This window comes from Barbus barbus (assembly GCF_936440315.1).
Source record: "Barbus barbus genome assembly, chromosome: 26".
Taxonomy (NCBI): domain Eukaryota; kingdom Metazoa; phylum Chordata; class Actinopteri; order Cypriniformes; family Cyprinidae; genus Barbus; species Barbus barbus.
This window is the reverse complement of record NC_136754.1, coordinates 24,463,243-24,487,243: the sequence shown is the minus strand read 5'-3', so window position 1 is coordinate 24,487,243 and position 24,001 is coordinate 24,463,243. Positions and strand designations below refer to the sequence as shown.

Genomic DNA, 24,001 nt, shown 5'->3' with positions numbered 1-24,001 from the left:
TTCGTTGATTCTACAGAGGAAGGACCTCCTCTTTCAGGCAAAGGGAACATTTTGGCGACCTCAGCCTGAGTTGTGGAGCCTACATCTACATCCCATAATGGTCATCAACAACGTCACATTACAGATGTTAAAGAGTGCTTTTGACATCTTTATCTTTCTCTCGCTCCTTATTCATGTTAGGTAGTGTATCCAGCAGCAAGTGCTGTCCAGCTTTTCTTGTGTTTGGCAAGTTCCTCGGCACTGCCCCATTTGATGGTGAGTGCCTTTAAGTTTTGAACAAGTGTTCCTCTCCATGAGCATCCTCATTAGCGTCTGGCAAAGGAAGGTAACCATGTCATTGTTGTCTTCGGGATTTAATTGTTCTCCATTCGAAGAACATGGTCAGCCAGTTGGAATCTTCTTCGGGCAACAATGATGTGGATTTGGCATGTGCCATTCCTTAGAAGTACTTCTACATTAGTTATTATATAATATCAGATTTTTTAAAGATTTGGTGTAGACTTCTCTACTGGAAGATGTTAAACTTCTTGTTGATACTCGCTGATGCCTTCCAGGCCTCATTGGCATATGTGGCTGTCAGGTTCACGATGGTAAATAGGTATAAATGGATGGTAATTACCAAATTTTATTAATCTTCTAGAAGATGGCTGCTGCCTTCCAGATGTATTTAATATATGCTTCTGCAACTCTGTTCTGAGAGATTACACTACCCAACCCCTACCTCCTTGTTTAGTCAAAGTCATTAACAAGCATGATTTTCAACTTCTCAATGCTTATCCTTAGGCCAATTTTATAGAGTAGTGGGGATAGAATGCGGCCTTGCTTCCCCTCAGTAGCAATTTCAAAAACATCTACATGAACAGCATGATGATGTGTAATTGTTTCTTATTTTGCTTAAAGAACTTCTTTTTTCATTTAGTAGGCTACTGCCCTTCAGAAGCAACAGACGATGCTTACAAAATAAGAACAATTTATCTTTATCATCATTTTCAAACAGTTTACACCCTCCAACTCTTGATGCATTGTGTCTGAGCATCACTGAATGTTTGCGACCTTTCTAATAGTTGCGTATATGAGTCCATCAGGTGTCCTGCAGTCTGAAAAATGGATCTTTTTGTTGCATTCACAGTTTTGACCAGCAGGCATAATCAACGTGCAGTGTCTCAAGTGCTTCACAACAGTGAATCATTTTGCAAAGCAATTGGTTTAATGAAGTTTCGAAAAGGTTGTTTTGTCACATCACTATAGATAACCACCCAGTTCCAAAAAGTTCATGTTTTCTTGCCGCTGCTGTACCTAGGTTCTACACCTCAAAACTTGACACATAAACTTCAATAATGGTGACAAATCAACAAATGATGAAAACAACAAATATAGTAGCAATAATGACAAAACAACAACTCAAGCTTAAAAAGTCAGTAAACAGTACAGTGATCCTATAATAGTAACAGTAAATACATTTATTCATGCTAGGAACTCACAAACCTTTAAGGGGATAGATCACCCAAAAATGAACACCCATCAACATTTACTCACCCTCAAGTTGTTTCAAACCTGTATGAGTTTTCTTCCTCTGTTGAACACAAAAGAAGATATTTTGAAGCATGTTCCATACAGCCTTTGACTTCCATAGTATTTTTTTCCAAATCAATGGCTACCATCAACTGTTTGGTCACCAACATCCTTCAGAATAATATGTTCTTTTGTGTTCAACGGACAAAATAAACTCATACAGGTTTGGAGCAACTTCACTGTAAATTTCAATTATGTTAACTTTTCTTGAAAAAATCTGGCAAACCTATTGCTCAGTATATTAAATTTTACTCAGAAGCCAATTTATGAAAACTTTTATTTTTATTACTGACTTTTATTGTGTCATGTCTAAGCCGGATGTTGTAGATCGTTATGTTGATGAGTCTCCGCACAGTGTCAGCGAGGCTAGTTGAACGGAAGAGGACACCACACAGTGGAGGGCATTACATGTAACTCCAAATCAATAAACTCCCGTTGTCTTCAAGAAATTGCCATCAGCTAATCGGAAATGTTTTCTCTTTCTACTTCCCTTCAGCCACAGGTAGTTATCAAATCACTGTCTATAGGACAACGGGTTTCGTAACTTAACGTACGCAGGCTAGCTGGGTAGCTAGCATATGTAACAAGTTGCACTTCAGATGTGAGCGAGTGGTTTTCGAACATCATGCAGAAAAGGCAATGTTATGTTATTAGTATAGTCGTCGTTGTTGTTATAGCTCACTTGGTTGCAGTGTTATTGACGGTTTGTGTTTACAAAAATGCTGTTTTAAGACCTTGATTTGCGTTGATACCAATGCAAGAACATGCGTCACAACAGAAGTTTTTTTTAATCTCCCTTAAAGTCATGAACATTTAATCCACCACAGTGTTTCAAGTGTGCTTAAATCTTAATTATATTTAATAGCTTCAGGTTTGGAAATTGCATTTTAATAGCCAACTTAAATGTCAATGACATTTTCCTAAGAATACGTTCATAGCTTTCATTCATGTAAGTTATCCTAAAAACAGACTGACATGAAATAATATATGCAGGCTTTTTACATAATTAAAAAATCCAGGTTCGTGGGAAATGACAATACCCCCCCCCCCCCCCACACACACACACACACACACACACATATCACAAATATTTTACAGACATTTCAATCTGTTTTACTTACAGAGTCAGTCAGTCAGCTTTACTGATACTATTGCCTCCTTGATAAATAAGTATGCTAACTTTAGATGCTAACTTTTTTTTTTTAACACAATCAAAAATGTAAAGGTTTAACCATTGTTTTTACTCCATGTTTAAATGCTCATCGATGTATTATTTACATTGTGGAATTTCAAAATTTGAGATAACACCCCGATAAAAATGATATGTTTTATTTAAAGTTGTTATAAAAATGTAATTCTCAAGACACAAAAGAAGAAAAACTTGGTTTTACTGTTTGTCTCCACAGGTAACAGTCCAGCTGAGTCACCTCATCAATGCCCTGCACTCTCTGAAGGGTTCAGTGAGCAGCAATACTTCAGTCAATCACAAACTCAGAGAGAACGCATCAGAACAAGATCTGAAGTGCACAGAGGTAATTACATTCATCTGTTCACTGGTAAATACTGTACACATGTAGGTTATTGGAACCCTCCCTTTGTCCCCTCTAGTCATTTAATGCCATGGAAATGTGGATGTTAGCAGCTTTTAAATGAATGATGCTCTTCTGAATCCTGACCATGTTTTTCCTCTTTAAATTCTGCATCTGTGGTGTTGTGCTGGGAAGCCATCACTGACCCTCCAGGATTTAGGCTTGACAGATCTCGGGGTCAGCCAGCTAGATGAGCTGGTGCAGAAGCTTCTGCCCTGTGTTACTCAGCAGGAGTCGCTCTCACAACTGAGGACTGTGCCAAATATCTGGAGGACTTCCCATCTTTCCTCAGATTCGTTCTTTCATAACAGACATGGTGAGAAACAAAATAAATTTTCCTTCACTTTATCGGTACCTGAGCCAATTACATCTTTATACTCTGTTAATTTTCTTTAATTTTGTAATCTTGTTTTATTGATTTCAAATTCTAAAACTTACTATATTGTATTTTGATGATTCCATCCCATTGTAATTCAATGAAGCTGTCACTGAAGTTGACTGAAGCTGGTTTCTTTAGCACTTTTCAGCATTTTCCTGTGCCACAAAGAAATGTCAATCATATAATGCACATCTGTGAATGAGACTACTTAAACCTCCCTCATTAGGACTGTTTTTTTGTTACTGATAGTTTAAAGGTCCCATGACATGCTGCTTTTTGGATGCTTTTATATAGGCCTAAGTGGTCCCAGCCTTGGTGCAGAATTTCAGCCACTACGAACCAGTCCCACAATGAGCTTTCCTTAGGCTGTGCCATTTCTGTGTCTGTAGCTTTAAATGCTAATGAGGAGTAGAGAGGCAAGGTGGAGGGTGGGTGTGTGGCCTTAACTAGCTTGCGGCCATGGTATCATGTGCAACCAATGTTGACAGTGGATGTATCGCAATGGCTCGTAGACACGCAAGCTTTTCAGTTTGACCCAGAATCTGATCCAGATGGAGAAGCACCGGATGAAGAAGTTGCAACTCAGCGGCTACAGCAGGACGTCTCCGAATGGTTAGTTTAAAGTATTGTGTCTGGATACGGTCAGTGTTTCCCACACATAGACTTTACCTGGGCGGACCGCAACAATATCCATCACCCGCTGCCATCAGCTCACGCGTCTCACACACATGAGTGTGACTTTAGCACAATATTTAGTAACTTTCAGACCCTTTTGGCACCCTTTTTCCCATAACGGGTACATACTAACAAAACTAGCGACTTCTAAAAAAATACCTTACCTATCATTCAGTTGGAAGATGTCTCCAGTACTGCCCCGCGAGCGTGAGGTCGCCTCTCTCGGCGTCGGTTCTGAGCGGCAGAGTAGCGGCGCTTTCAGTTTGCCGTAACGCAGCAAAATTGTCAATAAATCATTTACAAAACAGCGTTTCCAAGCACCTGTCGCTTACTGACTGTTTGGAGTTTTAAAGGTGCCATAGAATGAAAAACTGTCTTTACCCTGGCATATTTAAATAATAACAGTTCTGTACATGGAAATGACATACAGTGAGCCTCAAACACCATAGTTTCCTCCTTCATATGGAAATCTCGTGATTAAAAAAGACCACTGAAAAACAGGCGAATCAGAACATAACACCGACTGTGACGCAACAGTCAGGATCACTACGCCCCCAACATTTGCATAAACCCGCCCTTGTTCTAAGCTGGCCGAACCATCAGAAGCTCTGCAGGTATTGTAAATAAACAAGCGCGGACAACAGCGAAAATAACAAAATAAATGTTATGTTCCAGGCCGTGCAGGGGGTGTGAAGTGCAGGGATGGGTTGGTGTCTGTATTCAGAAAGGCACAGAAAGCAAATAACGCGAGCCACTAAAGGGACATGGTTAGCTCCTTGCTAGCGGTAGCCTGTTACAGTACATAAGATTTCACTCTCAGTAAGGAGAGATGAGGATGATGGCGAATGACTTACAGATCCTGAGCACCACTGACAAGCATCTGATCTTGTGAAATGTGTGGTAAGTACTGTTGCTCCATAATGTAAACACATGTGATCGCGTCTCTTGAAAGTGAAACTATAACGCGATCGATGGATCGTTCAAAAGCAGTTTCAATGCCTCGCATATTAATAACGGCTCCCTGATGCCCGCGTTTTATATACAGTATAATTACCCGACGATATAACTGCGAGAGAAAGTATTTAAATATATATTTTCCTCCCTGTGCTTCCTTCTTGCTGATGAGCCGTACTGTGAAACAGCCAATCAGAGCAGAGCTCAACATTGAGCAGCACTGTGAAACAGCCAATCAGAGCAGAGCTCATTATTATTCATGACCCTGCCAAATAAGCCAATAACAGACATTCTAGGGAGAAATCCTAGGGTTGTAAATGGACATGTAAAATCGTTTATGGAGATTTTTTGCCCTTACCTAAGCCACATACCTTCTGTGTAGATATCAGAGAACAATTTAAAATACTGTATCAATGCATTCTATGGCACCTTTAAATATCAACATAATTCATCTGTTAATATGCTCCTCAGACGCAGGCAGTGCGCTGAATGAAACAAAACAGTAATATAGCCAAAACCACCACGTATAGTCACTAGTGCAAGTTAGATGTATATTGATTTTATCAGATGATGTCGAGGTTATAAATCAGGATTTAAGGAGTATAGTGAGAGTGATTCCTGGTTAATGGGTCGTGTTTACCATTTATACTTGTTTTCTGTATGACAACAGAAAATATGTAAATGTTAACGGCTTTATTGGGCATTCAGTTGTATTACAGTATGTGACATTTCATAGAGTAGAAAGTCTGAAGTGCCAAAACTCGTCTGAATGCAAACTTGAGCAATGACGTCATAAATATGCAAATTAACATGTGACGTCACCTGCCGCCACAAGTCTCACAAAATCCTGTGGGAAACACTGGATACGGTACTTTAGTTGGTTTATGTACGCTGTTACAGTTATTATCATGTAGCTAATGCTAGCCTACGTTGTTGGCTTTTCATGTTGCTCTGAGCAACTGCCATGCTTCGCTCGTTTGCAAGCCATGATGTCTCTCGAGGGAGAAAAAAAAATATTGCGCTCGCCTCGCACGGTCGTAGCTCATTTTCTCATGGGCGGGCAAAGCATAGAAAGGGGAGGTTACCTTTCCACGTATTACGACATAAAGGAAGATTCCAGATTGGGCCATCTGAGCTTTCATTTTCTCAAAGGCGAAGCAGGATACCCAGGGCTCGGTTTACACCTATTGCCATTTCTAGCCACTGAGGGACCATAGGCAGGCTAGGGGAACTCATATTAATGTTAAAAAACCTCATAAAGTGACATTTTCATGCCATGGGACTTTTAAAGAATTTTTATTTGCCATTGCGTTCATGCACTCAAGTTCAAGCGCAATAGTTAATTGCTGCAGCCATCCATCATTGTAATCTTGATTATTATATAATTGATTGTGCAGTTTTCTCATGTTGTAAGGCTAAAGTTACCGCATGCATTAACTGTTTAATTTGTGCTTTCCTTTTCAGGGTTTTCAAGAATGGGCGGTGTTACTCCTGTGTTCTCTAAGCAGAACAAGTCACCTCTCCAGACACTAAGTACAGATCTCAAGTATTTGCCATGTAAAGTCTACAGTATTTGATTATTCAGTTGTCACACACTAAACATGCAACTTCATTTCACATGATCTGTGTTTTTTCCAGCTGATATTCATCAAATATTAATCTATATTTTTATTTTCAGTGATGGTCCCAAATCGTGGCTTTAAAACTCTGAAGTCCAGAACACGCCGTCTACAGAGAGGTTTTGAAGATTCAGGGGGATTTACACCATCTGAAGGATTTACACCATCATTTATGAAGGTCACCCACACAGCGCTTTCTTTTAAAAGATGTTACCCTAATGTGGTGTTTATTTATTTAAGTTATTACAACACAAAGAGAGAGCTCACCCAAAAATGAGAATTGGCATAATTTACTCTAGGGCTGCAACTAACGATTATTTTGATATCGTTATATTTTTTTTTTTTATAAAAAAAAAAGACCAGTTTTCTTTTCTTTTTTTCTTTTATTGACAAAACACACTTCAATATTCTGCCCAATGTCCTTGAAATGAAAACACAGTACTTAAAGGGGTCATCAGATGCCCATTTAACACAAGTTGATATGATTCTTTATGGTCTTAATGAAAAGTCTATAACATACTTTGGTTAAAATTTCTCAAGGGTAGTATAAAAAACCCCCCCTTCTTTACCCTGTCAAAATCAGCTGTTTTCAGCACGCTGTTATAGTTAGTGTTGCTTAAAATGCTAGTGAGCTCTGCTGACTCCGGCCCTCTCTTCCGTGGAGTGACGAGCAGCATAGATAAGTGTAGATTCCCTATTCGACCGCTCCAGATACGTTGATGTGTCAGCCATCTCACATTCACCATAATAATCAATGAATATTCAAAGATATACAAGCGTATAACTTGCTTTTGTAGACGCACACAGTCAATGTGCTCAAAGATTCGCAGACCATTCCAAAAATGGCAGATGGCTTACGTATCACAGCCCATAGAAACAGTCCATAATGAGGCATCTAGGTATATATCTGTGGAGCATACTCAACTTCAGCCACGAAACTGGCTAAAGCCCGGCTCACACTGTGCGATTTTGGCCACGATTTGGTCGTCTGAGACAAATTTTGAAAATCCTAAAAGATTCCTACAATCCTAGGCTAAAATCGGTTGTCTAGATCGCTGGTTTGACATGTTCACCGACAGCTGATTAAGTAAAGTAAAGTAAAAGTAAAGTCGTGACGCATTGTCAAGTATGGTGACCCATACTCGAAATTGGTGCTCTGCGTTTAACCCATCCAAGTGCACACACACAGTGAACAAATGCACACACACACACACACCGTGAACACACACCCGGAGCAGTGGGCAGCCATGCTGCAGCGCCCGGGGAGCAATTGGGGGTTCGGTGCCTTGCTCAAGGGCACCTCAGTCGTGGTATTGAGGGTGGAGAGAGCGCTAGACATTCCCTCCCCCCACCTACAATTCCTGCCGGCCGGGGGCTCGAACTCGCAACCTTTCGATTACGAGTCCGACTCTCTAACCATTAGGCCACGACTTCCCCAGATTAATGGCCGTTTCGATAATTTTTTTCCTCCGATTAAATTCTGGCAGTGTCAGAAGATTTCAGACACTTTCCTGCAGTGTGACATCTCCCACGACGACCGTCAAACCAAGAACCAATAGGAGCACTGAACTTGATGACGCAATTAGCGCGACAACTTCAAACTTCAACTTCGTTATTTGTAAAAACAATATATGTACAAAGTAAAGTTTACTTAAAGTTTATTTATTAAGGGGCAGGATGTTTAAACTCGAATAACAAAATTACCTCAAGTTCGCTCTGTAGAACTGGAAGTCCATAAAGTCCTCTTTTGCCCAGCCATGACTTGCTCCACACACGTCGTATTTTTGGTTTTTTTTTTAACATCAAGGCATGTAATTAATAAAACTAACGCTACACGTTGCTGTTGTTTGCTAGCTACCATTATAGCGAGAGAACGCGGGTCACGTATTGATGACGTAAAACTCCGGACAAGTCTTCTTGCGTACGTCCGTTTTTATCACGTCTTGACTGTCGTACAGTCTGACATTAAGACAACTGAGATCCTACAGTCTGACATGGGGATCATGTTCGTACAGTGTGACAAGCAGCAATCGCAAAAGACTATTAAAAATCGCACAGTGTGAACCCGGCTTAACTAGCACATTATTAGGGAAGGCGATTTGCAAAGATTCATAAAAACCCTCATACTCGCTTCTTCTGTAGATGAAGCTGGATCACGAATGATTCGCGTGAACATGGATGCATTTAGGCAGATTGGGGATCAGCGCATTCCCTTCAAAGCAAAAGTAACGTTAATCCTCTGCGTCTTCAGCGGCTCAGATGTCGGGAGTAAATGACGACTACTATATTCATTATTACATCCAAGCACCTCAATGACTTAATCGGAGACATCTTGTCTTCCCCTGCACCAGAGGCGGACAGCTCTCAGCTCACTCAAGGCGGGTCTAAGGTAAGACGGTTTTGTCAATCAACTATCGTGGGAGGGAGCTGTGAGGAACTACATCTTTTTGACAGGAATCTCAGAACAGCCTGATTTGAGTAAAGGGATTTTAAAACTGGGTGGATTTTTATCATTATAGGATGGATGTGTACACACACTTCCAACACACATTTATGTTCAAACAATGTGTAAAGTGAATTTTGCACCCGATGACCCCTTTAACAATTTATTAGACCACCAGTCATAGTAAAGAGAAAACACAATTATTTAAGAATGTCAAAAAGTTGTTTAAATCTAAAAATGTTATTGTCATTTATTAGGCAAATAACAAACTAAATATTTATTCACAGTAACTGTCATTTCTTTATCCTGTAAAAGGTGGCTATGACGCGTCTGATATTTATAATCAGACAATTACACGCTGTTACATTTCCTACTCTCATAAAATGTGCGCTACTTGTTGACTTTTAAACCTTAATTTAACGTTCAACAGCAGATGTTTCGGCACAATGAATATTTTTGCGCTGAGTACTAATTGTCTCCCTCTCTACTGTGTTCTGTCTGTCTGACGCGCCAGCGCTCATTCAGTAAAGATTTAAACTTAACCAGACTGTCAGGACGGTCCTTTATGCAAAAATGGAAACGCTCGCGTGAATTTCTGACATTTACAGATCAAGATATGAAAGGAAACTGAAAGCGCTGAGGATGCACATACATCTGTCAAAGCACCTGACAGGGCAAGCCTTATATAACGCTAATGCATTAGCTTAAAGCTTAAAATTTCTCATAACGATTTCTCATGTTTTGTGCAGCTTGGATTATGTATCTCTCCCGCTGCATCTCATTCTGTTTCCTTCACTATTTTTAGATGCATTTTGTACATAGAAATGTCTAATTCAGTGCTGTAATTTGAAGCGACTGTCCGAAGTTGGACGTGCACTGTGGACAGACCCGACTAATCGATAATTAATTATTTTCATTATCGATAATAATTGATTTAATCGATTAGTTGTTACAGCCCTAATTTACTCTCATACTCATGTCCTTCCAAAACTGTATGACTTTCTCTTCTGTGGAACACAAAACAATATTCTTTAACTAGAAAAGACTCATTTCCTGCTGAAACCTTGATGCGTTGAAGGTGATGGTGACTTGCATATCAAAACGACCGGGTCAGTTCACAGATAATTTAGACTTGGTCTAGTCTCGGGTAGCCAGACCTTCAGACTGACGGCAGAAGGTCTGGAATATATGTCTGCTTTCATTGGCCAAGGCCCGCCCATGAGGCCATTTGACATGTCAAACAACCAATCGCAGTTTCGTTTGGCGTCACGTTTTGGGGCATGGAAATGTTGCCACAATAACAGACCTTTTTTTTTTAGGACATTGTAATGTATGGCCATTTTATTGTTATTTATGTTTTTGTCCACCAGGGTTTCCTTACACGAGACAAAGGGCGGGATGTTGAAACGCTGGACAAGCTCCTTAAAAACAAAAACATTCCTGATGGTCAGTATGATGCTTTTAAGACTGGTTTTGCAGAGGGATTCGTAAGAGCACAGGCCCTAACACAGAGAACCCAAGGCAAGTTGTCTTAGGGCTTTCAGTAGACAAAAGCTCCATAAAAACATTTGTGTGAGTTTTGAAAATATGATCTAGTACCTTCATACAGTACTGTAAATACTATAAGTCTGTCTCTCACAGCCTTGTTTTTACCCTGACTAAGGTCTATTGTGATCTGAATGGTGAAAGTTTCTCAACCTGATATGATTGTTTCCTTTCTCACTTTATTATTGTATTTATAAAAACATAATTTTGTCAACTTCAATAGAATCATTAAGGAGGACGAGACTGATACTATTGGTGCTTTTGCTGGTGGGCTTATATGGCCTCTCAAAAACACCTTTCTTATCAGGTAAATATTATTTTGAATCTTCTGCATGTGTGATTTGTCTTCCTCAATTCAGTGTAGTTTATGTCCTGTGTGTCATGCCTACCAGTGTGAATATACAATTTGAATCATTAGTAAATGTTTTGGCTTGGATTGAAAACCATTAATGCTCTTTTGGCTGGCTTGCCCCTTTTGTGGCTTTGAGAAAGCTTTGTGTGTGTGTGTGTGTGTGTGTGTGTGTGGAGTGCGAACACTATAATGTAACCATTCTGGACAGTACGATTCCGAACCACCTCAGGGCTGGACTCAGCAGTGGACCCAGTCCAGGTGAAGAACGTCACCTTTGAGCATGTTAAGGGTGTGGAGGAGGCCAAAAATGAGCTGCAGGAAGTGGTGGAGTTCCTCCGGAACCCACAGAAGTTTACCGTTTTGGGAGGAAAGCTGCCTAAAGGCAAGAACAAACTTTTGCTGAAAGGCTTCAAGCCAGAACCGTTTAAATGAATAGTTACATTTAAATTCTACTGTTGTTTGCTCACCTTCATGTTTTATCAAACCTGTATGATTTTTATTTTTTTTTATTCTGTGGAATAAATGTTGGAATTATTCTTACACCTACATCTACCTTCTTTACCATCCGGTAGTAGTTCATAGTGACCACGTGTGTCAAGCTTCAAAAAAAGACACCATAAGAGCAGTCCATATTTATTTTATTTTTTTCCTTTCATAGGAATCTTATTGGTTGGGGCTCCAGGTACAGGAAAGACCCTGTTGGCCCGTGCTGTGGCAGGTGAGGCAGATGTGCCATTCTACTACGCATCTGGCTCAGAGTTCGATGAGATGTTTGTTGGTGTTGGTGCCAGTCGAATCAGAAACCTTTTCAGTGAGTACCTAGCTTGCGTAGTGCCAAATCAGTGAAAGTCAGGAGCCTAAAGCGCTCTCCTGTGCCTACTTGGTGAATGAAGGATTGTATGCATGTATTAAAGCAGTTCTTCTGCACCTGTTCTCTAGGGGAAGCTAAAGCTAATGCTCCTTGTGTTATCTTCATTGATGAGCTGGATAGTGTTGGAGGAAAGAGGATTGAGTCCCCCATGCACCCCTATTCTAGACAGACAATCAATCAGCTTCTAGCAGAGATGGATGGGTGAGAAATTCTACTCAGTGACTCCAATGTAATCTTTGTTTGAGTGAAAAGTTTGAGTTTCCTTGACTAACTTTTGGTTTTTAACACATGTAGGTTTAAGCCAAATGAAGGCGTCATCATAATTGGAGCAACAAACTTCCCTGAAGCATTGGATAAGTGAGTATATTTCTTTTCGAACGTCTAAAGGCTAAAGCCTGCTTGTTTTACAATATGCCAAAAGATAATATGATGCATTTGTTATTGTGAGTTTGTTAAAGTCTTTTTTCAATATTATGTTGATTGGTCAGGAAATATGAATGCTGTCTTGTTCCCCAGTGCTCTGATCCGGCCAGGCCGTTTTGATATGCAGGTCACTGTCCCCAGACCAGATGTGAAGGGCCGCACTGAAATCCTCATATGGTACCTTAAAAAAATTAAAGTAGACAGTGGTAAGTGGTCTTAATATGTATTAAGAAGCATTTTTTAATGTTGTAAGGTGTTTAAAAAAAAAAAAAAGTAATTGCACAGGAAGTCAAGTAAATGTTCTTAAGGATTATTCAATTTTCTGGATTAGCTGTGGAGGCAGAGATCATTGCCAGAGGAACGGTGGGGTTCTCTGGAGCCGAGCTGGAGAATCTTGTTAATCAGGCTGCGCTAAAGGCAGCTGTGGATGGGAAAGACATGGTGACCATGAAGGAGTTGGAGTTTTCAAAGGACAAAATACTGATGGGTAGGTGCCTCTAACTCATGCTGCACAAAGTACATTTTATTGCTCGTATTAGACACATTTACCCCTAAATTTTTCCATAGTCCACCAAAAATACATTATTTTTTTTTTTTTTTGTAGAAATACTAAAACCAAATGTTTTAGTAATTAAATTTGGGAAACTGAACTCTGTATTCTGTTCAGGGTGTCACATATTCGATATATAAATCCAGTCATAGTAAAGCTGTTTGGCAACAAGACACCTTTTGATATTTCAGCTGAACAAATTTTACACATTGCTATTCTAGCATCAGTTTTGGTCTTGGTAAAGTCTGTCCATGCTGACATGTTTGACAAACTGTGACTAAAACGGTCGCATTTGCGAACAAAAATATTAATTTGCGAGTGAGTTTTTTGCTTAGGTCGCCACTGGCGACTATATAGGCTGTTTATATTTTAATGACTTAAATTTGCATGTAATGCCTTTTTTCATGATTGTTTTGCGATCACATTTTTTGTTTGTTTTGTTTGTTAATATGGCTGCTTCTTATTAAGATCTCAAGTCTACTGTATATGCTGTGTTCTGTTAATGCGTGAACTTCATATTATTTGAAGGGCACTTGCCTTCCAGTAATTGCAAAAAGCTTTGTGCTTTGTTACTTTTTAATAAACAAAGTATCAGCTTTAAAATGATGCCAAATTCATAACAAAAATTCAAACAATAAATACAGTTTTGGCGCTCTTTAATGCAGCTAGCGCGACCGCTTTAGCGCCTTAGTTCAAGCGGCAAGTGAACCCATTATATCTTTCTCTTTACTACTATAGTACATAATGAACATGAGTTAACATCAAAAGGTAAGCTATTTTATAAGAGAGCCTACAGTACAACTTACTGAAATGTCTCATTTAAAAGCTCATTAAGTGTTTCAAACTGCGGAAAACATGTAATGCTTGTAAACAACCATTCGATGTCCATAAGCTCATCAGTCAGCTAGAAAAAGAACTATAAAGAGGAGCATTTAGCTATATTTATGCACTATTGCATATTAATATTTTTACTTAACCTGTTGTCTACATGATTCAACTCCTCCTATAAAATAGCATTTTACTAATGAAGAAAAACAGACTGAATGTGTGAAAGACAAATGACAACATTTATAGGATGCATTGAGGAGGAGCCCAAACTATACTCAGGGGCCAAGTGATGCTTATGGTCCATGATATCGGTACAGATTCTGTGTAATGAACAATTCTTTGTGACTATATTTCAAGTTGGAAAAGACCTTTAGTTCCCACTTTAAGTGAAGTGACATACTGCCAAGTACAGTGACCCATACTCGGAATTCGTGCTCTGCATTTAACCCATCCAACGTGCGCACACACAGCAGTGAACACACACACAGCGTGAACATTTATGCTGCGGCGCCCAGGGAGCAGTTGGGGGTTCGGTGCCTTGCTCAAGGGCACCTCAGTCGTGGTATTGAGGGTGGAGAGAGCGCTGTACATTCACTCCCCCCACCTACAATCCCTGCCGGCCCGAGACTCGAACCCGCAACCTTTGGATCACGAGTCCAACTCTCTAACCATTAGGTCACGACTTCCCAAAGTGAAGTGAACCAAGTCATCTACAAGACGGATTAAAATGCTGATAAAGTCAAGAAAAGACGAGACATAAACACTTGACAGTATGATTGAAATGTTAAAATACAAATAATAACAAAATAAATAAAACAAGTTCATTCTGTGGCACCTAAAAAAATTATTTTAAGTTTTTTTTCTTATTTTTTTTTTTTTTTTTTTTTTAATACACATTGTGTGCATGAAATAGATACTGACACAGTCAAAGCGTACCATCAGAGAAGCACTAATTCTTTTCAGTTGCAGAAATTTTGGTGCATCACTAGTTTTCCATTGACTTTTCCTCTCTGCAGGGCCAGAACGCAGGAGCGCACAGATTGACAAGAGGAATAAAGAGATCACAGCGTACCACGAGTCAGGCCATGCTATTATTGCATACTACACCAAAGACGCCATGCCCATAAATAAAGCCACTATTATGCCGAGAGGCCCCACTTTGGGTCATGTGAGTATATTTTAAGCCCTTTCACTGGTAAGCTTAACATATTCTAGCTGAAACTGTAAAGTCTATAGTTTAAAGTCAGGGTTAGAATATTTTTAGAGATGAGCTGCATGTTTATTTTTCAAGTGTGAGACAGTCAGCCTTGATTTAGTGCCAGTGTTTTTGTTTTCCTCTCTATAGGTGTCCATGCTCCCAGAGAATGATCGCTGGAGTGAAACTCGTTCTCAACTTCTGGCTCAGATGGACGTCAGCATGGGCGGCCGAGTGGCTGAGGAGCTCATCTTTGGCAGTGAGAATATCACTTCTGGTATGTTGCAGTAATGTTTGCCCTGGTGTTGCAGTGTCATTCAAAATATTTGTTTATTATACTAGATGAAAGACTATACGGTTATTATAGAGTGACCACTTATTTGTGTTTTTTCATCTGTGTAATATTTTGTTGTTGTCACATAGGAGCATCAAGTGATTTTGACAGTGCTACAAAAATAGCCAAAATGATGGTGACCAGATTTGGCATGAGTGAAAAGGTTTGTCATATTTAGCAGGTTATTTTTGCTTACTGAATATACATATTCATATATATGGATGTTATTGTGAGATTTTATTTACTTTTTTTTTTGTTATTGTTGTATTCAAACTTATTGATGCCAAATGTCATTAACTTGCATATTTGCATGCGTAAAGACTTTTTGGCAAAGGAAAAATATTAAGCAGGAAAATAAATGTTATAAAATAAATTGCATGTTATTTGCAAAGTTAAATAATTGACTTATTTTGTCAAAGTAGGCCATTTCACATCTATTGCTTGAGTTTCCATGATTGTTAGAATTCAATAGAAAGCAAGGCAGCTCACTAGGTTTAAAAATTTTTTTTATATATATATATATATATATAAGTTTTTGTCCCAAGAGCTATTGACTGTTTATTTGATTTTTGTCATTCATTTTTATTTTTATTTTTTTTTTATATAGTTGGGTGTCATGACATATGCTGACCTCACCAAGCAGAGTCCAGAAACTCAGGCAGCCATTGAACGTGAAGTCAGGATACTTCTGAAGGTAAACTTTGTTCTGATCTAATCAATCGATCCTCGAATCAGTTCTTCAACATTTCATTTTTAAAGGGTTAGTTCACCCAAAAATGAAAATTAGCCTGTATTTTACTCGCCCTCAAAGCATCCTAGGTGTATATGACTTTCTTTTTTCAGACGAATCCAATCGGAGTTATATTAAAAATTGTCCTGCCGGCGGATGACGTAGGATGTAGGCGTTGTGTGATTAGTGATGGACGCGGAGAGAGAACAAAACAAAACAGCGGTCACGAATTAGAAGCACAAAATGAGGATTTGTAAAGAAAAATGTTGGAGGATTTCGATATAAGCCAAGAGTAAACTGGTTTTCCTTTGCTAAAGTTAGGAAACTTTGCTTCCTTTGCTCCTGTAAACAAACTCACGAGACTAGCATCTGACAGAAGGTCTTGCACATATGACAGTTAGAGGAAGTGAGAGAAAAGTGTTTATCCCCCCCCCCCCCCCCGGAGCTATGTGAGGCAAGTTTTATTACAGATGCACGCACTTTAGTTAACGTGTTCTGGACTGTTGACAAAAAAAAAACCCGCTCATCTCCATGCACATTTTTTAATATAACTGCGATTGGATTCATCTGAAATAAGAAAGTCATATAAACCTAGAATGCCTCGAGGGTGATTACATCACAGGGTAATTTTCATTTTTGATTGAACTAACCCTTTAAGCACTCAACAGCCTGCTGTTAGCTGTTAATTTTTTTCCAGTTTTTGGCTCATATTTGTTTGAATTCTGCTAGGATTCCTACGATCGTGCTAAAGTGATCCTGAAATCTCGTTCTAAAGAACACAAAAACCTTGCTCAGGCTTTACTGCAGTACGAGACGTTGGATGCCAAAGAGATCCAGCTTGTTTTAGAGGGAAAGCCATTAGGCAGCAGATGAGGGCTCACCAGGACCTACAGACAAAGAACAATGGAACCCTAAATACATGAATGTACATATGCAACCAAGAGCTTGGTAGGCCAACACCCCCCATTGGTAAAGGTTTTTTTTTTTTTTTTCTTCCTGAGCCAGATCTCTGAAAAAAAAATGTTTAGTTGTACATGCTTGGGATTTTCTTCCTAAGAAATTAATGTGGGAATTTAACTCCATTTAGTATCTATTTCAGAGTTTTTCTGTCCCATCGACTGTAGGTGCTGCCTTATTTGTAGTGGAGCAGATGCTGATTTTGAATAAATCATTTAGCTGTAAGCAACAGTCCAATTTACTATAAAGTTAGGAACAAATTGCTGTTTGCTGTTTCTGACAGAGTTGTCTGAGTCAGGCTGAGCATATGTTGCATGGTGGCCTTTGAGAAATGGAAGGGAATGTATTTTTCTGAGGGAGTGTGGGATGTTTCAAAGCACTTTGGTACTGGGACATTTATATTATTTGTGTGATGCATATCATATTGTCTGCTTGTGAACAATGCTGCTTCAAAATACCTTAAATCACAGTAAGTTCATACATCAGAACCCCAGTATGCTATTAGATATACTTTCTGAGAAGAAATCCCAAGTGGCCCAGTAATCAATAAACGTGTATCGTTTGAGCTCTATTTCTGCACTTTCATGAACTTCACAAGACTATTTTTTTATACCTTGTGGAATATTGTGTTCCGTGTTATAGGTTTAAATACTTGCTCTCTTGCATCATAAAACAAAAGTGAGACTAAAATGTGATATTTGATCTGCATTTCTCTGGTTCCAGTGGTTATTACACTCGGTTTATTCAGCTTTATTCTACATTTTATTTATTCATGTACAGTAGCTCTGCATCTATGAGCTTACCTTTCCCCCATGTATGTTTGCCTTTTACCCAAGCTCGTTTTAGTTGTGTACATACAGTATATATTTATAATTAATAAAATAAAAACGAGGACATTGTATATAAGTGTATTAGTTTGATTTTAGTCAGTATTCTGCCTGGTTTGTAATTGGAAATTATTCTTCTTTTGAAGCTGTTGCACAATAAATAATGAATGGGAGCTGAACTGAATAAAGTAAACATAACTCTGCATAATTGTTATTTTCATGTACTGTGAAAACTTCTGCATTGCAAGAACATTACCATTACACAAACAAGTCTAAGCTAAATGTTTCATATAAAGAAAATTCAAGTAGTACAAAAGTTGGTTGCTTACTGGGCCAAAATATAAGTCTGAGGATTTTCACCCAGCCAAGTCTCTTTGCTTTGAAAAGTAATTGGCTTTCCTCTAGACGCCACACAGTTAAAGTGACACCCTTTTCATTTTTGACGGGGCTACACATCAAATACTCACACTTCTGACGTTGAGACTTTCGTTCATCTTTGAAACGCAAATGAAGATATTTTTAAGGAAATCCTAGATTCCTGTCCCTCCATTTTAAAGTCCATTCACACAACATTTTCACAAGGTTTATAAATAGATTGTAAAAGAAATCCACTTTAATTGAGCAGTTTAATTAACATAGAATTAATTTAGGCTTTATTCACATATTAACGCTGACAAAAGCACATATATAATCACATCAAATATGGTGAACAGACTTTCAGTGGAGGAACAAAACACTCAGGTTTTATAAAATGTTGATGTATCAAAATGACAGTCTACATGTTACTGTAATCATATTACTGTTGCTCACTATGAATTACAACTACATTACATTTTGCACATTTCTGGGGTAATATATGTTGAAAACATTTAAAACAACACACTTGAAAATCTACCTTCACTATACTTTGAACATGCTTCTAAGTGCTTTAAAAGTAAATACAAGAAGCTATCTTTTTTTCTTGCTTTTTAATAAAATGTTAATTTTACAAGTATGTTGAAAAGGAGATAGGACACTTGAAGAAAAAGCAGAAGTTTGATTTTTGAATTCAGTGCTATCATAATTTGTGGCAAAATCCAAAGAAAGTTAGAAATACTGGAATAAAAGCAATGCCGTGAAGCAGCCCAAAAGTAATGACTAAGAACACAATGGTGAAGAACGTTCTGAATATGTAGCTGCTGGAAGCTGAAAGCACAACCACACCCACAATTGTAGACAGAGCCCCCTGAAGTATCGGGTAGCCCAGGTGTGTCATTGCCTCCACAACTTTTTCATTCACATCGGGCTTTGTACTGGACACAAACGTGTAAGAGATATGAGCAGAGAAGTCCACAGAAAAGCCGATGCTAATGACCAAGTTTATCATAGAGATTGAATCAAGACTTACGTTTAGCAGTGCCATAAAACCGGTGACTCCCAAAATGACTGAAGCGATGGCAAAGGCAACCCACAAGGCACAAAGAGGATTTGGAATCAGCACAAGAGAGATGAGCAGCATTACTAGGGTTGCCACAATGACAGTCTGAAGGGTGATATGCCCTATTACTGTATATTGATCATGGTATATAAACGCTGGATGGTAGACCAACAGTGGACATGGGCAGCTCTCTGCTGTCTTCCGTAGTGAGTTCAATATGCTCTTCTCGGTTGAATTCTGAACAACTGTCTGAAGAAACAGACGTGAAGCAGCTATGTCGTTATTGGTTATGTTGACATCCTGTTTGAGCATTGGTTGGTGGTCCAGGAACTCATAAAGATGTCTTTTAAATTGACCTTCTGAGCTGATGTTCTTACTGTGTTCCTCAGCATATTTTTCGAAGGAATGAAGCCAAGATGTCGACAAGTTCTTGACGAAATTCAGTTCCTGAAACTGTACAACACACAACTCAAGTTTATGGCGTATGCTCTCCTCCCAATATGGAAATGTACCGTTGATAGCTAACATTACATTTGGACCATAATAATCAAAATATGTCTTTTCAGCTTCATAGTATTGGATGATGTATGATTTATCAAGTGCTAGGTTCCTGAGATCAATGCCTTCCTTAAGTTGCAGGCAACCATAAACACTAACAGCAATGTATGTTAAGTAAATCAAAATTACTAAAGCTTTACTCCAAACTGTTGTCAAAAATGGTCCATAATACTTCCTGAAGAACAGTGTCATTGGGTGCTCTTCCTCAGTGCCTGTGTTGTGGTCATAAGATCCTCCAACACAACAGAGAGTATACACTTTAGACAGTCCTGGTGGGACGTCTTCTGGGACTTTCATGCAAGTTAACCAGTGTCTGTTCGCCCCCTCTCTTCTGCCATTCAGAGCCAAACAAGCTCCAAAGAAAGTGATGTTATAGAAGTAGCAGAACAAGACAGCCGTGCCTGCATACAGACAGAAAGACTGAACAGAGCCGAAGGGATTACCGTAGCTGAGGTAAAAGGCTAGCACGTCAGTCAGGGTGGTGATAGTAATGGAAACAGCTGCCTCTCTGTAGGTATCAGCCATGCGTTTTGGTACTGTGTCTTGAATGTTGGTCCGTTGCCAACTGGAGATCATGATAAACATGTCATCAATACCGATTCCTAAAAAACAGTTTCACATCTTGAAATGAAAATCTGTTAATTGTGGAGAATATGAAATGTACATTTGCATTCATACATTTTGACCCGTTTATCCAATGCGACCTACAGTGTGTGGGGTAAGATGGGTCACCTCCTTAGCACATTTTTTTAATCACATGGCCATTTTTAGAAAATAACCCATCATATACAGTGGGGGGAAAAATTATTTGATCCCCTGCTGATTTTGTACGTTTGCCCACTGACAAAGAAATGATCAGTCTATTATTTTAATTGTAAGTTCATTGAACAGTGAGAGACAGAATAACAACTACAAAAATAAAATATATTTTAAAAAAGTTATAAATTGATTTGTATATATAAATCTCTTTAATGAGAGAAATAAGTATTTGACCCCTTCGCAAAACATGACTTAGTACTTGGTGGCAAAACACTTGTTGGCAATCACAGAAGTCAGACATTTCTTGTAGTTGGCCATTAGGTTTGCACACATCTCAGGAGGGATTTTGTCCCACTCCTCTTTGCAGATCCTCTCCAAGTCATTAAGGTTTCGAGGCTGATGTTTGGCAACTCGAACCTTCAGCTCCCTCCACAGATTTTCTATGGGATTAAGGTCTGGAGACTGGCTAGGCCACTCCAGGACCTTAATGTGCTTCTTCTTGAGCCACACCTTTGGCCATGTGTTTTGGGTCATTGTCATGCTGGAATACCCATCCACGACCCATTTTCAATCTCCTGGCCCTGAGGGTACATAGCCCCGTCCATTGTCCCATTGATGCAGTGCAGTTGTCCTGTCCCCTTAGCAGAAAAACACCCCCAAAGCATAATGTCATATGCAGCATTCCTCCTCCTCCAAACACGCCTAGTTGAGTTCATGCCAAAGAGCTTGATTTTGGTCTCATCTGACCACAACACTTTCACCCAGTTCTCCTCTGAATCATTGGCAAACTTCAGACAGGCCTGTACATGTGCTTTCTTGAGCAGGGGAACCTTATGGTGCAGGATTTCAGTCTGTAGTGTGTTACCAATTGTTTTCTTGGTGACTATGGTCCCAGCTGCCTGGAGATCATTGACAAGATCCTCCTGTGTAGTTCTGGGCTGATTCCTCACCGTTCTCATGATCATTGAAACTCCACGAGGTGAGATCTTGCATGGAGCCCCAGACCAAGGGAGATTGACAGTTATTTTGTGTTTCTTCCATTTGCGAATAATCACACCAACTGTTGTCACCTTTTCACCAAGCTGCTTGGCAATGGTCTTGCAGCCCATTCCAGCCTTGTGTAGCTCTACAATCTTGTCCCTGACATCCTTTGGTCTTGGCCATGGTGGAGCGTTTGGAATCTTTGGAATTGATTGATTGCTTCTGTGGACATGTGTCTTTTATACAGGTAACAAGCTGAGATTAAGAGCACTCCCTTTAAGAGAGTGCTCCTTATCTCAACTACTTACTTGTATAAAAGACACCTGGGAGCCAGAAATCTTGCTGATTGATAGGGGATCAAATACTTATTTGACTCATTAAAATGCAATCAAACTTTTTTGAAATGTGTTTCTGGATTTTTTGTTGTTATTCTGACTCACTGCCAACCTACCATTAAAATTATAGACTGATCATTTCTTTGTCAGTGGGCAAACATACAAAATCAGCAGGGGATCACATCCCCCCCCACCCAGAAACAAATCTGTCCAAAATGGTAGCAAGAGTTCAAGTGTATCAGATGTCAGATATCAAACTTTAGAATGGGATTGTATATTACTAAATAGTTTAGATAACACTTCAGTTTAGGGACCAATTTATATCTGTTCTGTGCAGTGGAGCTTTTTTTTATTTTTTAAATGAGAAAACCCATAACCTGTGAATCAGATTTGCAGATCCTGTACCAATTGTTGGGTTGAATAAGTTCAAAACAGTTAAGATAATAAACATTATCTAAGATACAGTATCTTACCAAGAATAAGGAACGGAGAAGATGCCACAGTAATAACAAAAGGCACCTTTATGAGTAACAGCAAACCAAAGCTGGACAGCACTGCTTGTGCAGTGGAGAAAACTCCAAGAGAAGCCACCCATGCTTTATTCCTCACGTTGTCAAACCTGCAAAATTAAATAATGTATAACTATTTACAATTAATATCAGATTTGTAATCTAAATGTTTTTAATCTGTATTACACAAACTTTCTGTATTACACAAACCTCAGGCAAGATATTATTGAAAATGAGATGGTAAGAAAATAAGTGATAGCAAAAAGTTCAGTGACAGATTGGGTACTCTTCTCAAACTCCTGTTGTCTTGACATGGATGTGAAATAAGACACCTGAGAAAAAGAATGATCATTTAGTCACATACTTAAGATTGATTAGACTAAGAATCACAGTACGAGATAGGCTACAGAAACCCCCCTAAATATAAAGTTAATGTATATAAATGCTCAAACCATTTGACATTTTTTTTAAAGATACCACAAAACATTTCATAAAATGCTTGCATTTGATTGTATATGATGCAGTGTCTTAGGTTTGGCTGAAGTGCCTACTTTTTGAAGCCACTGAACATGCAAAAGGTTACTCTTATGTGACCTGCAAAAATATTATGCAACATTAATGTGTTCCATAATTTAGAAAACTGACAGAGTTAAAATATTATTGTGATTGAGCTCATGTCATTTTAGATTTCACCAAATGAATCTTTCATGTAGCATTCTTAGTAGTTCTTGAATTTGGTGGGTATGTTTGCAATTTATTAGAAGATTCAAAATTTTTAACACAATGGTAATTGGTCATACACAAATTCAGTACAAAGATAGGCTGACTTACTTCAGTTTCAGAAGTCGTTACATTAGACAGCAAGTCTACAAATCCCTGAAGCCAGGCATCTTCCAGTGTATTATTGCTCTCTTGCAGATAATAGAAAAGTCTCATTGCTTTGGCACTTTGAACAACTCCATTGTGATCCACTTCCACCTTACTAATGATATTTCCCATGTGGATACAGTTGAATTGGGAATGACAGTACTCAGGAAATGTTATGTTGACAAAATCAATGTTGCTGGCATTGTAACCTAGAACATCAAGAATTATGTTAGAGTAGCATGTTCCGTTCACACTTGCGCAAATATCTGAAAACACAAACTGCTGTGCTTCATGAGTTGCGGCGATTCTTCTAACTTCTCCATCTGTACGGATGATCTCCTCTAGTGCGGCAACACTGAGTACGTTTGTTTGACAGGAGAATATCAAAGATGCAAAAACCCCGTCAGTGTTCAGTCGTATAATTGAAAATTGTGAGTCAATTTGTGGAAAAGTTTCTTGAAAGAAACGTCTCTCCACTTTAGCGCGGCCGTTTTTCGGTGTAAACTGCTCCACTATGTCGTTGGATTTCAGGTCGTTCAAAAAATAAAATCCTCCTCCGAGACCTGCGGACACCGCCAGCGGTAAAGTGACAAACCACCACGGGTGGAGCCCTACGAATTTACCCACGCTTTCAAAACAAAGCCGGATGGGCTTTTCAATGCAATCTGTGATGCAGGACACCATGCCTAGAGATGTGTACTGATCTGTACACCTGGTGGCGAGGAGATGTGT

At 39.0% G+C, this 24,001-nt stretch overlaps 2 protein-coding genes across 5 annotated transcripts; one reads left to right on the top strand and one right to left on the bottom strand.

The window, feature by feature from the left end:
• The first annotated feature begins 1,910 nt into the window (after window positions 1-1,910).
• On the top strand, window positions 1,911-18,046 carry LOC306846028 (ATP-dependent zinc metalloprotease YME1L1-like). 4 transcript variants are annotated; one of them, XM_079379097.1, is made up of 18 exons: window positions 1,911-2,074; window positions 2,979-3,104; window positions 3,297-3,477; window positions 6,634-6,702; window positions 6,848-6,966; window positions 10,602-10,752; window positions 11,000-11,083; window positions 11,337-11,510; window positions 11,787-11,939; window positions 12,068-12,200; window positions 12,294-12,356; window positions 12,516-12,628; window positions 12,754-12,909; window positions 14,817-14,968; window positions 15,146-15,272; window positions 15,419-15,492; window positions 15,937-16,023; window positions 16,789-18,046. In XM_079379097.1, the coding sequence occupies exons 1-18, from the start codon at window positions 2,042-2,044 to the stop codon at window positions 16,930-16,932; spliced, it is 2,139 nt and encodes a 712-aa protein (XP_079235223.1). In that variant the 5' UTR covers window positions 1,911-2,041; the 3' UTR covers window positions 16,933-18,046. The 4 variants fall into 4 exon arrangements, with proteins under 4 accessions (XP_079235223.1, XP_079235221.1, XP_079235224.1 ...); XM_079379095.1 differs by having other exon boundaries at window positions 6,634-6,726; XM_079379098.1 differs by having other exon boundaries at window positions 1,914-2,074; window positions 11,358-11,510.
• An 854-nt stretch (window positions 18,047-18,900) lies between these two features.
• On the bottom strand, window positions 18,901-23,953 carry ptchd3b (patched domain containing 3b; the record flags this gene model as incomplete). Its single annotated transcript, XM_079379937.1, has 4 exons — window positions 18,901-20,420; window positions 22,367-22,512; window positions 22,613-22,734; window positions 23,234-23,953. The coding sequence occupies 4 exons, from the start codon at window positions 23,951-23,953 to the stop codon at window positions 18,901-18,903; spliced, it is 2,508 nt and encodes an 835-aa protein (XP_079236063.1).
• Between the last annotated feature and the right edge of the window lie 48 nt (window positions 23,954-24,001).